Source organism: Ornithorhynchus anatinus, chromosome 6, assembly GCF_004115215.2.
Source record: "Ornithorhynchus anatinus isolate Pmale09 chromosome 6, mOrnAna1.pri.v4, whole genome shotgun sequence".
Lineage (NCBI taxonomy): Eukaryota > Metazoa > Chordata > Mammalia > Monotremata > Ornithorhynchidae > Ornithorhynchus > Ornithorhynchus anatinus.
Window position 1 is genome coordinate 22254560 of NC_041733.1, and position 14555 is coordinate 22269114.

Genomic DNA, 14555 nt, shown 5'->3' on the forward strand with positions numbered 1-14555 from the left:
AGCACGCTGAAAGTTTGAGAAGGTTTGTGATGGTCAAGAACAAACATTCTAAACCTGCAAAAAAAGAAGGGAGCTGAATTATAAAGGAACAGAATGTGGGGGAAAATCATTTTCATTTATTTAATATTTTGACATTAGTGCAAAGTGTTCTAGAAAAATTACAGTCGTTTTATGGTTAAAAGAGTTAATTGTCTTGATTCCCTTCCCAAATTGGTCTCAGTATTCTAGGGCCAAAAGTGAATTACGGGAATGAAATATGGGATGCTGTAAAATATGGGCTCTAAACAGCTGGAAGCCCAATGCAAAACCAGTCCCATGTGGTCATCTGATCCTCGTGACGGGAACCATTGGGAGGGCCCTGAGAGGTAAAGTGAGGTGGTGAATGTGCCATCTCTGGAAGGAAGCAGAGGGTGATCCGAAGTGGCAGGAGGTGGGCTGATGGCTAACCAGAGGAATGGAGCTCGCGCAAAACTGGTTGAGATATAACGTGGAACATTGGGCACGAGAGAGATACATTTCATTTCTAGGTAGTGCCGAAACGATTGTGGATTTTGACTTTGCTCCAGGCTTCTCTGAGGCTGTAATGTCCCTGAGTGTTCCTAGTATCTGGCTTAGAGCTGGGAACCAAATCTTAGATCAAGGTCAGCTCCTGGAGGAGAGTGGGGGTGGGGGAGAGTCACATTGAGGAAAGGTCCAGGAAGGAGAGGAGAGCAGGGTCCTGGGGTGGCTCTGGGAGGAAACCTGCAGGAAAGAACTCTCCTCTGGTCACCCGGGCCTGACCCTCCCTGGAGAGGGCAGAGAACAGGCTGGAGACCTTCATTTTCTGCCTGGCAGCCCTTAGAGCTTTATAGAAAGATGGGTAGGGATCTGGGGGCGGGGGGGCAGTTGGAGGCTGTGGGCTCCCCTTGTGAGGAGAGCTCCAGGCCTCCCTGATCTCAGAATTAATCCCATTAATCCACAGGGAGCAGCAGAGCCCCGTGGACACCACCTCTTCCAGTGCGAGGGAGGGTGACCAATTGGATGGAATAACCTGGGCTTCCTGGACTCAGACTCTGCCACCCTGTTTTCCCAGTTTTCTCCCCAAAATCCTCCTCCTCATGAAAGTACTACCAAGTCCCAAGCCCTGAACAAGGCCTGGGAAAAATTCAGCGAAGATTACCAGGCACGGGCCCTGCCCTCAAGAAGCTCGCAGAGGCGATATACCAGCTTGCGGAAAGCGTGGTCATTGGGGAGAGGCAGTTGAGTTTGCTCAACAAGCCCCCGGACAGGTTGGAAGCAGGTCCGAGGCCACGTAGTTGGCTCCTCCTCGTCTCCTGGGCTTCCGGGGGTGTTTCTCCTGTCCCACCCCCAAGTGCTGGCGGCAAGGGGAGGCTGGATCTCAGGCTCGGCTCTCCACCCCCTGGGGCCTCCATTGCGGGAGAGCTCTGGACCCCGCAGCTGATGGCTTCTTCTTTTGCGGTCCTTGGAGTGGGGCGTGGGCTGAGAGGAGAGGAAGGCGGAAACAGCAATGTCTCACCCACAGGGGCCCGGGGCCACCGGCAACACAGAGATCCCAGACTGCACAGGTAAAGAGAGCCCTCGTCGTCACAAGGCACGGGGCGGATCGTATGGCCGGGTGCATGGTGCCCGAAGTGTGCACGGTTGTTCCCGGGTGACCCTGGGGCCCAGCAATCCCCACAGCCCCAGAGGGTCCAGAGGGCAGAGACCCATTGAGCCCCCTTTGGCCTTGGGTGGCGGGGGGCACCAAGTCATCCAGGCCACCAAGTTTCGGGCCAGGCCGAGCCCCAGTCCAAGTCCACTTTGGAAAAGACGTCAAGTCCGACTCTGCCCATCGGCCTTCCCGCCCATCACGGCTCAAACCTCGGCAGAGAGAGCTGGGGGAGCCGGGGTGAGGAGGAGCAGGGGTTGGGCTGGTTCCGTGGGATGATGGGGAAGGAAGTAGGGGACGGAGAGCAGGAAGGGACGAGGTGGAGAGCCGAGCGTGGCTCGACTCCACTGCTGATCAACCCAGGAAGACGGACTTCTCCATGCCATCGGCCACCTGCACGTACTCGAGGGTGGAAGGGAAGAATTGGCTGCGGTACTGGGAGTTGCTGCGGATGTAGGCCAGGTATTCGGGCGCTCCGGGGCAGATGACGTTGTCGGCCAGCAGCACCGAGCCCTCTCGCAGGAGCCTGCATTCCTGGATGGAGGGAGGTTGGGGAACAGTCGGCTGGACGGACCCAGCAGATGGCCGACCCCGGGCCTGCCCCTGCTGTGGTGAGGAGGCCCTGAGCTTCCAGCATCTCCCTGGAAAGCTAGGCTTCCCGGGCTCATCCGGACTGGAAACCTCCCATTTGAACTTAAGGACCTCAGCACCCTATGTCTCTATCCTTTCTACCTTCCATCACTTGTCTTTCAAGCCTTCGCAATGTGTGTTTGTGGTAGTATTACTATTTATTATTATGATGGCACCTATTATGATCGGCATCTATAAATTATTATTTATTATTGAGCACTTACTATATGCCAGGCACTGTGCTAAGCGCTGGAGTGGATACAAGCAAATCGTGTTGGACTCAGTAGTGATAATAATCGTTGACCATACACTTATTTATATTCTATTATTTCCCCTCTCTGTAGTTTATTTTAATGCCTGTCTCCGCCCACAGATTTTATATGCTTTCTTTTTTTAAAAAAATTCTATCTGTTAAGTGCTCTCAATATGCCAGGCACTGTACTAAGTGTTGGGGGTACACTCAAGCTAAACACCATCCCACATAGGGCTCACAATCTTAATCCCCCATTTTACAGGGGAGGTAACAGGCACAGAAAAGTTACATGACTTGCCCAAGGTCATGCAGCAGAGAAGTGGCATAACAGGGATTAGAACCTAGGTCCTCTGACTCTCAAGCCCTCGCTCTTTCCGCTAGGCCATGCTGCTTCTCTTGTGCTCAGAGATCGCGTCTTCCAACTCTTGTGCTGTACTCGCCCAAGTGCTTAAGGCAGTGTTCTGCCCACAGAGGAGGGGACTGAGTGTCCCGGGATATTCTCCGTGGGCCTCTTCTCCTTCCACACTCTCACCGTCCGTCTCCTCGCCACCTCCCCGCTGTCGTAGGTCTCTCTCCCTTCCCATTTCTATCCCAGGCAACCGGCTCTCAAGGGGAAAGAGCAGAGGCGGATAAGAAGTCCCGGGGGTCGGTTTACCTCCAGTAGCTTGGTGTCCGGGAGGTACTGCTCTTTCCAGTGGTCAAGGAACACGAGGTCCAGCGTGTCCAAGCCACATTTCTCCTTCAGTTGGGGAATGAGGTCTGAGGTAAAGCCCACCATCACCTCGATCTGTGGGGATTTGGGGGAGGAGAGATGGCACCTTGAGGCTTCCTGGCCCACCAGACTGTTTTCCCACCTGAGACCCTCCCGCCCTGCTCCCTCCCCGCTACGGTAGTGCAACCCGGAGGAAGGAGCGATGCGGTCCTGATCCTAGATCCAGCCTGCCGTCCTAGGGAGCGGGCAGTAGGTCGGGGGGAATAAGACCCTTGGGATTTCCCTCCCTGTTTCCCTCAGTCCTGGGGGGGGGAGAGGAGGAGGTGTTGGGGATAGCGTGGGGCCGGAGAGGAGCCTACCTTGCCTTCCAATCCAGCGAAAGTAATCATCTTCTTGGCGACGGTGGCGTAGGCAGGGTTCACCTCCATGGTGATGAGCCGTGCCTCGGGGCCCAGAAGTCGCCCAATGCGGATAGCGGAGTAGCCACAATAGGTGCCCAGCTCCAGCACGATGCGGGGTTTCGTCTCTACCACCACCTTGTCCAGGATCAGCCCTGAGGGGTGGAGTGAAGCCTTGATGTGGTTTCCCTTGGCACGTGGCTGCAGCCCCTGGGACTTCTCCTCCACCTACTCCCCGACCTTCCTCTCCCCAGTTCCCCTCCCAGTTCTGGGTGCTCAGGGGGTTTCCACTCTCCCTCCTAGCCCACCGAGGCACGCCTAAGGTTGCCCCAGCCGTAGCCTCACCTTTCTTATCGCCCACATTCATGGCCCACTCAACGTGGCGGCAGTAGTTGTCGACGGCAGCTATCACGGACTGTGGGTCCCCGAGGGTGGCGGATCTGTGCACGTGGTGCAGGATGCGTTGGGGCCGGGAGAGGCCGCTGAGCTGGTCCCGGAGCCACTCACTGAACTGGACGTGCCACAGGAGCGCCCACACCCTATGGTGGTCCACCAAGTAGCGCAAGACCAGCAGGGTGGCCCCCAGGACCCCGAGGACTGCCCCTATGGTGCCCAGCATGGCCTGGGGAAAGGCGGGCAGGAAGTCACGGGTGGAGCCACGGCAGATTCCCACCCTCCACCCCCCACCTCTGCGGGAGGACGACCTCCTCGGCTGCCCACCAACCGGTTCCCTCTCACCCGCCCCTCCCAGCCAGCTTCATCCCCCCAAGCTCGACTTCGCCCCCCCTCCAACTCTGCCCACGTTGAAACACTCACGGGAACCGAACAGCAGCAGCAGCCAAGAGGCAGGGCAGTTGGTCACCTGGGGGATTAGACTGTGGAGAAGGAGGGGTGGGGTGGATTGAAGAAAAAAGTGGGGGAAGGACGGGGGGGGGGAGGCAATCTGAAAGAGCAGGAAGGGGGAGCTGATAGGCCAGGCTCCGCTCCTCCGCTTGGAAGTCCTGGGTAAATCTCCTCTCCCCTAACAAGAGCTCAGTCTCCTTCCCTGTGGCACAACAGTGGTGAAGATGGGTGAGCACCGTGGCTCCTGGCTGGGCAGGTCCGGGCAGGGTCAGGAAGGTCTGAGTTGAAGCCCATCCCCATCATGCCAGCACCTGTACCCTTCACCACCCCTATGCCCATCATTAAGCTTCACAGCTCAGCCTCTCTACGCTCGCCCTTCTCCCTGGGTCACCGCCCCAACTCCCTCCTTCCCTTTTTTCTCCTGCCTCAAAAGCGACGGGCCGGTTCTCCCCCCGACCCCAATCCCCACTGTAGCTGTCTTACCCCACTGCCCTGTGGGGCGGCCGGGAGAGTGGAGCCCTTTTGGTCGTAGTCGATCAGTCACTCGTACTAGAGAAGCAGCTCTTTTTCTTAGTGGAAAAGAGCCCGGGCTTGGGAGCCAGAGGACCTGGATTCTTATCCCGGCTCTGTCACTTGTCTGCTGAGTGACCTTGGGCAAGCCACTTAACTTCTCTGTGCCTCAGTTACCTCATCTGTAAAATGGGGATTACGACTGAGCCCCACGTGGGACAACCTGATTACCTTGTATCTACCCCAGTGCTGAGAACAGTGCTTGGCACATAGTAAGCGCTTCACAAATACCATCATTACTATAATTAGAGAAGCAGTGTGGCTCAGTGGAAAGAGCCCGGGCTTGTGAGTCAGAGGTCATGGGTTCTAATCCCAGCTCCGCCGCTTGCCAGCTGTGTGACTTTGGGCAAGTCTCAACTTCTCTGTGCCTCAGTTACCTCATCTGTAAAATGGGGATTAAAACTGTGAGCCCTACATGGGACAACCTGATCACCTTGTATCCCCCCAGCTCCTAAAACAGTGCTTTGCACAGAGTAAGCGCTCAACAAATACCACCATTATTATTATTTATTAAGCGCTTACTGTGTGCAGTGTGCCAACTATTTGCACCAGACTACTTGTTTTGTTCTGTTTTGCTTTGTTATCTGACTCCCCCATTTAGACTGTGAGCCCGTTATTGGGCAGGGATTATCTCTATCTGTTGCCGAATTGTCCATTTCAAGCGCTTAGTACAGTGCTCTGCACATACTAAGCGTTCAATAAATACTATTGAATGAATGAGCAAAGCGTTTGGGAGAGTACAGTATAACAGACACATTCCTTGCCCACGACAGACTTACAATCTGGAGGGGGAGATTGTAGAGGACCCCCGGGGGGGGTCACCTTCCCACCCCTCCTGGTCAGGACTCTCTGCCCCAGCATGGACTAGGGACCCTAGAAAGCGGCCACCAGGCGGGTCGCGGGGATTTGCCCTCTCCCACTCCCAGCAGCAGCTCCCAGGAGCCTTGGCCTCCGCAGCTCCCCTGGCTCCGTAACCCTAGTTGGGCCCCTTAGGGGTGGCTCAGAGATGGAGGAAGGAGACTGGAACAGAGGTGGTCATGTTGGCAGCATTAATCATTAATCATTAAACAGAAGGTATCAGATATATCTTCAAAGACCCGCAGGGCAGGGGGCTGAGAAATGGAGCAGAGTCCAATTCTTTCCCGTTTGCTACTATCTAGCGGGACCTGAGAGGCAGGGACTTGGGTTGAGTCTGAAAAAGGAGAGGGTGGGAGAAAGCGCCCCAGAGAGAGGGAGGCAGAGCCAAAGGTTCAGAGAACAAAGGAGGGATTCAAAGAGAAGAAGCAGAGAAACAAAAGACCAATAGAGGGAATCGGGAAACCTAGTTCCCCACCAGCACCCTTTGTACCCCAGAGCCCCTGGTGCCTCCGAGCATCCCAGAACTGAGAATTTAGAAATTGGAGCCGAGAGACGGGGTGGGGAGGACGGCAGATGGGGAAAATCTGGTCTTGTGTGGCTGCCCATAAAAACCACTGTGTTAGCTAAAGCCAAGGCAGCAGCTCGCTTAAGTTACATCCCTCTGTCCCTCTTCTGGTTTCCCTTGGGCTCGGGGCCTTCCCGGATTTGGCTTCCCCATGGCCCGCCCAAGACCCCAGGAGAGGGCCCGGGTTGTCTGCTGGGCGCGAGGCCCTGCGGCGGTCTCCCCGGAACGTCTTCCCACTTGTTTTTCTGGGTTCCTGGCAACCCGGCTCTCTGGCCAAACTGAGTTCTGCTCTGGCTCCAGACTGGAGGACAGGAAGGGCAGAGTGGCAGAAAGAGGAGAGGCAGTGAGTTTCAGCCTCTCCCAACAGTGTTAATGGGTACTGACTGCCCCTCTGCCCACCTGGAAGTAAAATGTGCACCTAAACATTCTGGCGTGCGGTAACTTGCCCGACAGAATGCAGCACTGTCATTTGGAAGAAGAGGGCAGATCCTGGGGATAATAATAATAATACTAGCAGTTATTATCATTATGGTATTTCTTAAACACCCACTGTGTGCCAAGCACTGTTCTAAGCGCTGGAGTACAAGCAAATCAAGTTGGACACGGTCCCTCATTCCACGAGGGACTCACAGCCTTAATCCCCATTTTACAGATAAGGTAACTGAGGCACAGAGAAGTGAAGTGACTTGCCCAAAGTCACACAGCAAACGTGTCAGAGCCGGGATTAGAACCCACATCCTCTGACTCACAAGCCCGTACTCTCGCCATTGGACTATGCCACTTCTCCCCGTCCCCCTACCTCGCTCCGGATCCTTCACGTTCCTCTCTCGGGTCTCTCCAGGCCCAGGCACGGCTTCCGTGCCCAAGAAACTCAGGCTGAGGTGGATGCAGGGGGTCGGGCAGTCGAAGTGCAGACACTGGGCTTCAAGGCACCGGAGCCGAATTGGAAGCTGACGGGGGGCGGGCCGGCTGAAAACCAGACCGCCCAGTCTAAAACTGGGCCAAAGGCCATCTTCACTGGGACACCTGCAGGCGGGGTGGTCAGGGAGGCCAGTGGTGGAGCCTGGGTTTGAGGGCGGCAGGGTGAGGAGGTGAAGAGATTAGTGAACACTTTTCCCAGAAGCGCAGAGCTGTGGTTGGGACAGTGCCGCTGGGCTGAAGAAAGAGATATGGCTCCTGGGGCCAACTCGGAGGATTGAGCTGGGGGTGGCAGAAGAAGGCAGCTAGAGCCAGAGGAGAGAAGGTTTTTTTTTTTATGGTATTCGTTAAGCGCTCACTATGTACCAGGCACTATACTAAGCGCTGGGGTAGATACAAGCTAATCAGGATGGACGTCGTCCATGACCCACACGGAGCTCACAGTCCTAATCCCCATTTTACAGATGAGGTACTTGAGGTCCCGAGAAGTTGTGACTCACCCAAGGTCACCCATCTGACTGGTGGCAGAACCGGGATTAGAACCCCAGGTCCTTCTGGCTCCCAGAGATGTCAGGGAAACCAGGAGCCGCTCCTTCAGCTAACGACTCTTCTTGGGAGGGCAGGCGTTGGACAGAGCTGAGGGGTGGTGGGACAGGCTGTCCCCAGAGCGCCCTGGCTGCTGAGGGAGCGGGTGTTCCCGACCTGTGAAGGTTAACGGTGGCAGAGCCGGTGGGAGCTTCTTCTTGTCTCTTTGGATTTCTTCCTGAGCTCAGTATTTGGCAGCGACTACACTCTCCCCGGCACTGCCAGAAAGAGCTGCCAAGGATGAGGCCTCGGGAAGGGGAGCCTGGGTGGGTGGGTGGGTGGGGGTGGACCCGTCTAGGTTAAAAACTTTCCATCCTGGCTCTGCTCTGCACTCTCCACCTCTAGGGCACCGGGTTTTCTCCTTCGCTGAGATCTCACCTGGCGTGCCGGCTCCTGGACTTTCACCCTCCATCGGCTTCAGCCTCCTCCTCTTCCTCTACATCTTGCTGGTCACTGGCTTCCAGCCCTAGAGTGCTCCACCCCAAACCCCGGATCCGGCCCCAAACCCTTGCCGACGCGAGCCTGGCTTCCAGGCTCCTTGCTCTGGGGCTGGAGGAGACCCAGTCGGACCCCCAGGCCGGGCACCCGCCATCTCTGCCCTGGCTCCATCGGAGTGAGGTGACACCCCTCAGTAGCCCCATCCTTGGAGGGGATACACAACCTGGACAGAGGGAGGGACTCTGTTTCACCTGCCCTGTTCTCTTTTTCTCTCTTCATTTTTGCCTCCTTCCTTTCATCCCCTTCCTTCCCTGGGTTCTCCCGGGCTCCTCTTCCTTTCCTGCTTTCCTTCCTGGGAGCTGTGAGGGCCGAGGTGTACTCACCCAGCCTGCAACGGCCAGTCCTCAGACGTGCTGCCTCCACAAGGGTCTCAGCCACGTGTGAGCAGCTCGCAGAGAGGGAGAGGGGAAATCTGGGGGGGGGGGGGGAAGGGGGGAGGAGGGGCCAGAGCTGTTAACCCTCTCAAGGAAAGGGGTGGAAGAGGGAACTGATTATCGGGGGCGGGGATCAAGGGCAGAGCAGTGGCAGAGGCCTCAGAGGACCGTAACTCGCCACCGGCCGGATGGCATCTCTGCCAGACGCTAGCTTGGCCGCCCCCTCGGCCCACCCCACTCCCCACTCCCAACTTTCCGGAGGAGAGGAGGGAGAAGAGCTTTCTTCTCCGCAGCCCTCCTCAGCCATGACAGCTGCAGGAACATCCCTCGACCCTATTAGCTTCTCCTTTAACGCCTCTTCTGCCCCCAACTCTCCAGAGAGAGTCCGGCAGTAACTGAGAAATGAGACTTCCCCTTTATCCCTGCCAGGCGTAGGCAGGGTGACGGTCCCCTGAAGGGCTCTTAGAGCAGAGGGGTGCTATAAATAGCATTTGTGGATTTTCTACTCCTCACGGGCTGCCAGGGGTCTGCGAAGGCATGACTGGGAACTCACAATAACAGGGGCTGGGTAGGGGATGTGGCTTGTCCTTTCTGGAGCTCCACAGCCCATCCCATTACCCTGCTCAATGGGCAGCAGAACGCTGACCCAGATGAGTAAGAACTCGTCTTACATGCCCCAGAACTTTATTCTCAACTCCCCTCTCCCCTCCCTGGAATCTGGGCTGGTCTCCCGGCCTCCGGACATAAACAACGCGGCTTAGAGGAAAGAGCACGAGCCTGGGAGTCAGAGGACCTGGGTTCTAATTCCGGCTCCGCCACTCATCTGCTGTGTGACCTTAGGCGAATCACTTTGAACGTCTCTGGGCCTCAGGTCCCTCATCTGCAAAATGGGGATTCTGTTCTCCCTGGTTCTTGGACTATTAGTTCCCGATCTGCGGCATAGTGGATTGGGACTCCCTGCCCCAGTCTTCCTTTCCCAACCTAGGGATAAGCAGGGACGGCAATGGATTCACACATCTGAGTGCCCTGGAGGGTGGCCATGAAAGCCACAGTGATGACTGGTGGAGAAACAGCCAGGGCATTCAGCCTGGGCTCCTAGAGGAGAGTAGTAATAATAATTATGACATTTGTTTAAAAAAATTGTATTTGTTAAGCACTCACTATGTGCTGAGCACTGTTCTAAGTGCTGGTATAGATATAGGGTAATCAGATTGTCCCATGTGGGGCTCACATTCTTTAATCCCCATTTTTACCGATGAGGTAACTGAGGCGCAAAGAAGTTAAGTGACTTGCCCAAGGCCAGGCAGCAGACAAGTGGTGGAGCCGGGAAGGAGGGGGCTGCTCTTGGCAAAGAACAGCAGAGGCAGTTAGGGCAAGCTGGTGGGGATAAAGGGACATGGCTCTCAGCCGCACAGCACCCTGGCACCTGCCCCAGGGAGGATACTTAGTTTCAGTCATCCAGGACCTCCTGAGGTTAAGAAAAATCTAGAGCCAGAGACTATGTTAATAATAATTGTGGTATTTGTTAAGTGCTTACTCTGGATTGTGCCGTACTTAGCATTAAGATGGCCAGACACAGAGATATGGGCAGCAGCACGGCCTAGTGGAAACAGCACAGGCCTGGAAGCTACAGGGAAGAAAGCTCTTATCCCTCTCTTTCCTCATAGGTAAAATGGGAATTCAATATCTATGAGCCACATATGTCTGACTTGATTATTATTATTATCATGGTACTTGTGAGCAATTGCTGTGTGCCAAGCACCATACTAAATGCTGGGGTAGATAAACGATAATGAAGATGGACACAGTCCCTGTCCCACACCGGGCTCGCTGTCTGAGTAGTGGGGTGCGGAGTAGGATTTCATCCCCATTTCACAGATGAGGAAACTGAGGCACAGAAAAGTTAAGTAACTCTCCAGAGGTTACCCTGCAGATAAGTGGTGGAGATGGTTTTAGAACACAGGTCCTCTGAATCCCAGGCCTGGGCTCCTTTCAGTAGACCACACTGCTTCCTCATCATGATCTGACACTAATTTAAGTGCCTGGCTTCAGTCTCTTCTGAACAAAAGGGTACAATCATGGCAAGATTTTGACTTCAGAAAACAAATCAGAAATTTGGCTGCCAGTGATCTCAGATTCAGGATGGACTAATGGCCCCTCTCTGTGGAAATAAGCCAAGTTTGTCCAAATCCAGAACTTTTCTCAAGGGAGGGGAGCGACCCCCGACTCCCCACATATGCCCCTCCTAAGGCCTGCAGACTCAGGCACAGCTTCCAAAACATGGAACAAGTGCCGAGGCACTGAGAGGCTGGAGAGGAAAATAAAACTACTGGACATAAAGTGCTCTGGAGCCTTACACTGGGGCAGTCCAGCTGAAAACTAAACTCATTCCCCTTCATTAAAGAGGGACAGAGTTCCAGACCTATCCAGGGGATAGTGTAATAAAAGCAAACCAAAAAATATAGGCAGTGACTCAGTCCACCTCCTAATTTCCCTATAAATTTTATAGGGAATTTTATTTAAACTATATAAATTATATTCCTCACTCCAGGGAACATCAGGCTAAACTCAGAAGCCCCCGAACCCAAGTAAAGGCCTGGAGGAATGAGAGAATGAGAGTTAAGTGGGCAAAAGTAGAGGAAAAGGGACCGAACCGACAGAAAAAAACCCCGAAACACTAAAAATACTTTTTAAAGATCTAAATGGCCTAGAATAAATAGGCGTTATATATCATTCAGAGTTATGCAAATGGTTTGGCAGAGGAAATGAAAAATTAAAGAACACAGGGAGGCAGTTGCAAAAATATCAGAGCTCAAGACGGTCACTTGAGCAATGTTCAGCCCATGAGAAAAACGAAGGGACACATTCCCCACCAAATACATGATTCCAATTTCCACTATTTTAATGATGATGGTATTTGTGAAGGGATTTTACTACGTGCTAAGAACTGGGGTAGGTACAAGATAATCTGACTGGAAACTTCTTGTCCTAGAGAGGTCTCACAGTGTTAAGAGGGAGGGAGAACAAATTCTTCCCGTTTTATTCTAAATGTGGAAATGTCAATGTCTCCATCCCATGGGAACTCAAGGGTAAAACACAAGGTCCTAAATTCAGAATTTTTCGTTCTGTTCATGGAACTATTTCGCAGCCCAAGAGGTTTGAGATCCTGTGAGAACTTTTTAAAAAAATTTTTAAGTGCTTACTATATGCCAAGCACTGTAAAAATAATAATAATTATGGCATTTGTTTAAGCACTTACTCTGTGTCAGGCACTTTACCAAGTGGATACAAGCAAATCAGGTTGGACCCAGTTCCTGTCCCACGTAGGGCTCACAATCTTAATCCCCATTTTACAGATGAGGTAACTGAGGCACAGAGAAATGAAATGACTTGTCCAAGGCCACACAGGAGACAAGTGGCAGAGCCAGAATTAGAACCTATGATCTTCTGACTCCCAGGCCTGTGCTCTATCTAGTACGCTATACAAGATAACCAGATTGGACAGAGTCCATGTCCTATATGGGGCTCACGGTGTTTCACAAATGAGGTAAATGAGGAACAGAAAAGTTAACAACTTGCCCAAGGTAACACAGTTGACAAATGGGGGAGGTGGGATAACCTAGGACCTCGATCCTCCACCCTACCGAGTTCTTTTCCCTAGGCCACAGTTCTTCTCAACTGACGAAAAGGAGAACAAAAGGTCCACAGTTGAGGGTAAACTTTTGGAAGGGCAGTAGCTTGTTTTCCCTCTGCTTCCTTTCACTTCAGTGATACCCTCCTTCTCAGGCCCAGCCAGAACTTAGTCAACAAGCACTGATTGAGCGCCTTTGGGAGCAGAGTAACAGTGCCCAGTGCGCGGCCCTTAGGCCTCCCAAGCCATTCTAGGTTCCTCTGGCAGTCCGGGGCGGGAAGCCACAGGTTGATCCTGAGGCACAGAGAAATGAAATGACTCATCCAAGGCCACACAGCAGACAAGTGACAGAGGCAGAATTAGAACCCATGATCTTCTGACTCCCCAGCCCAGGCCCGGGGTCCTGCATCCAGACCGCTGCCCGTAGGGGCCCGGCCGTCCCAACAGAGAAGACTAAATGGGGGCCTTCACCCGCGGTTGATCTGGACCCCTCAGACTGGCGAGCACCGGGCCGATGGTTGTTAGGGTAAGATCCCTTCTCACCGTCTGGCCACTGCCCCCAGGGCTGATTTCAATCAATCAAAATCAATAGATCAGTGGTATTTCTTAAGTATTTTCTGGGTGCAGAGCACCGTACTCAAGGTTCATTCACTCATTCAATAGTATTTATTGAGCGCTTACTGTGTGCAAAGCACTTTACTAAGCACTTGGGAGAGTACAATATAACGACAAGTAGACACTTTCCTGCCCACAACAAGCTCAAAGTCTACAGTATTTACTCAGATTCTATAGGATTTAAGAGGATTTAGAAGGCTCCATCCCCTCTCAGGATGGCACCTAGAGAGTTTCCCCTACTCTACCAGTCTCGGCTATGGGAGGGAGAGTCAAGCAGAGGCCTACACGTTCCATTCCAGCTTGGGCAGTAGCTAGCAAGTGGAAGGCAATCTGCTACAAATCAAAACTCCCTTACAGCATGGGAGAGGGTTGAGGGCAGAGACTCAAGTTGACTGCACAGAAGAAGGCAATGGTAAACCACTTCTGTATTTTTACAAGAAAACTCTATGGGTACACTACCAGAATGATCACAGATGGAGATGGGGTGTTATTGGAGAGGTGTGTCCAAGGAGTTGCTCTGGGTCGGAGCCAACCCGACGGCATAAGACAAGAAGGCTGAGGGCAAGTGTCTCCTCCCCGCACCCCCAGACCCAATTCACTACGGCCTGGGCATCGCAGAGCCGGCAGTGCCCTTCTTCCTTCTAGTTTTCCCTCCGTGAGGGAGATGAGCACCATCTGTGGAAAGAAAAGCTCAACACCAGAGAAGGTACCAGGTTCTCACAGGGGAATGCAGGAAGACCAAGAGTCCTTCAGGGTGTTCGACTTTTACCTTCCAATTCGAGAGGAAATTTGGGTTAAACATGACACCCTATGAGAAAAGGAAGAGGGTCCAGCTTGTTCCTCCCCATATTTCCACTCGGATGATTCAGTTCCCAGAGAGCACAAGGGCAGGGCAGAAGAAGATTTCAAAGGGAATTGTGGAAAAGCATCTCGGTTGCCAATGAACCATGCCTGTGCGTGAGAGAATAGATCAAAGGGTTTGACATGAACATAATAGTAATAACTGTAGTATTTGGTAAGTGCTTACTATGTGTCAAGCACTGTACTAAGCATTGGGGTAGATACAAGATCATCAGGTTGGACACGGTCCCTATCCCACATAGAGCTCACAGTCTTAATCCCCATTTTACAGAGGAGGTAACTGAAGCACAGGAAAGTGAAGTGATTTGCCCAAGGTTAAGTGCCCAAGGTTAAGCGCTCAGGGAAGACCCTTCTGGAGGAGATGTAATTTCAGATTTTATGTTCTTGCCTTGAGTGATGCAACCCTGTGGAATTACCACATGGGAGAGAATTTGCTATTTCATAGTCTATTGTAACTCTTTATTAAACAAACGTTCTTGTCCCCTGGATAATGAAGGGTGATTTAAAAAAAAAGTTTTAACTTTCTAAAACTATGCTCCCATGATGCTGCTACTTGTCAGCTGTGTGACTTCGGGCAAGTCACTTAGCTTCTCTGG

General features: G+C 53.0%; 1 protein-coding gene and 1 non-coding gene across 3 annotated transcripts; one reads left to right on the forward strand and one right to left on the reverse strand.

The window, feature by feature from the left end:
* Positions 1–94: 94 nt before the first annotated feature.
* On the reverse strand, positions 95–8889 carry LOC100092373 (catechol O-methyltransferase A). Of its 2 annotated transcripts, none has more exons than XM_007665051.2 (6): positions 8802–8889; positions 4458–4516; positions 3987–4263; positions 3603–3796; positions 3187–3318; positions 95–2182 (listed from the first exon to the last, which is right to left on the reverse strand). In XM_007665051.2, the coding sequence occupies exons 3-6, from the start codon at positions 4258–4260 to the stop codon at positions 2003–2005; spliced, it is 780 nt and encodes a 259-aa protein (XP_007663241.1). In that variant the 5' UTR covers positions 4261–4263; positions 4458–4516; positions 8802–8889; the 3' UTR covers positions 95–2002. The 2 variants fall into 2 exon arrangements, with proteins under 2 accessions (XP_007663241.1, XP_007663242.1); XM_007665052.4 differs by lacking the exon at positions 8802–8889 and adding an exon at positions 7277–7511.
* Positions 8890–13302: 4413 nt separating this feature from the next.
* LOC114813058 lies at positions 13303–13439 on the forward strand. The gene has a single exon (XR_003760670.1). It is a non-coding gene; the product is annotated as a small nucleolar RNA SNORA7 (small nucleolar RNA).
* The last annotated feature ends 1116 nt before the right edge of the window (positions 13440–14555 follow it).

What these genes read in the sequence shown, in the direction of transcription:
- LOC100092373 (XM_007665051.2), bottom strand. Translation starts at nt 4,260, where the DNA reads ATGCTGGGCACCATAGGGGCAGTCCTCGGGGTCCTGGGGGCCACCCTG. An exon ending in TCGCTGGATTGGAAGGCAAG is followed by an intron (nt 3,319 to 3,602) that starts GTAGGCTCCTCT and finishes AAATCCCCACAG; the next exon opens with ATCGAGGTGATGGTGGGCTT. An exon ending in CGGACACCAAGCTACTGGAG is followed by an intron (nt 2,183 to 3,186) that starts GTAAACCGACCC and finishes CCCTCCATCCAG; the next exon opens with GAATGCAGGCTCCTGCGAGA.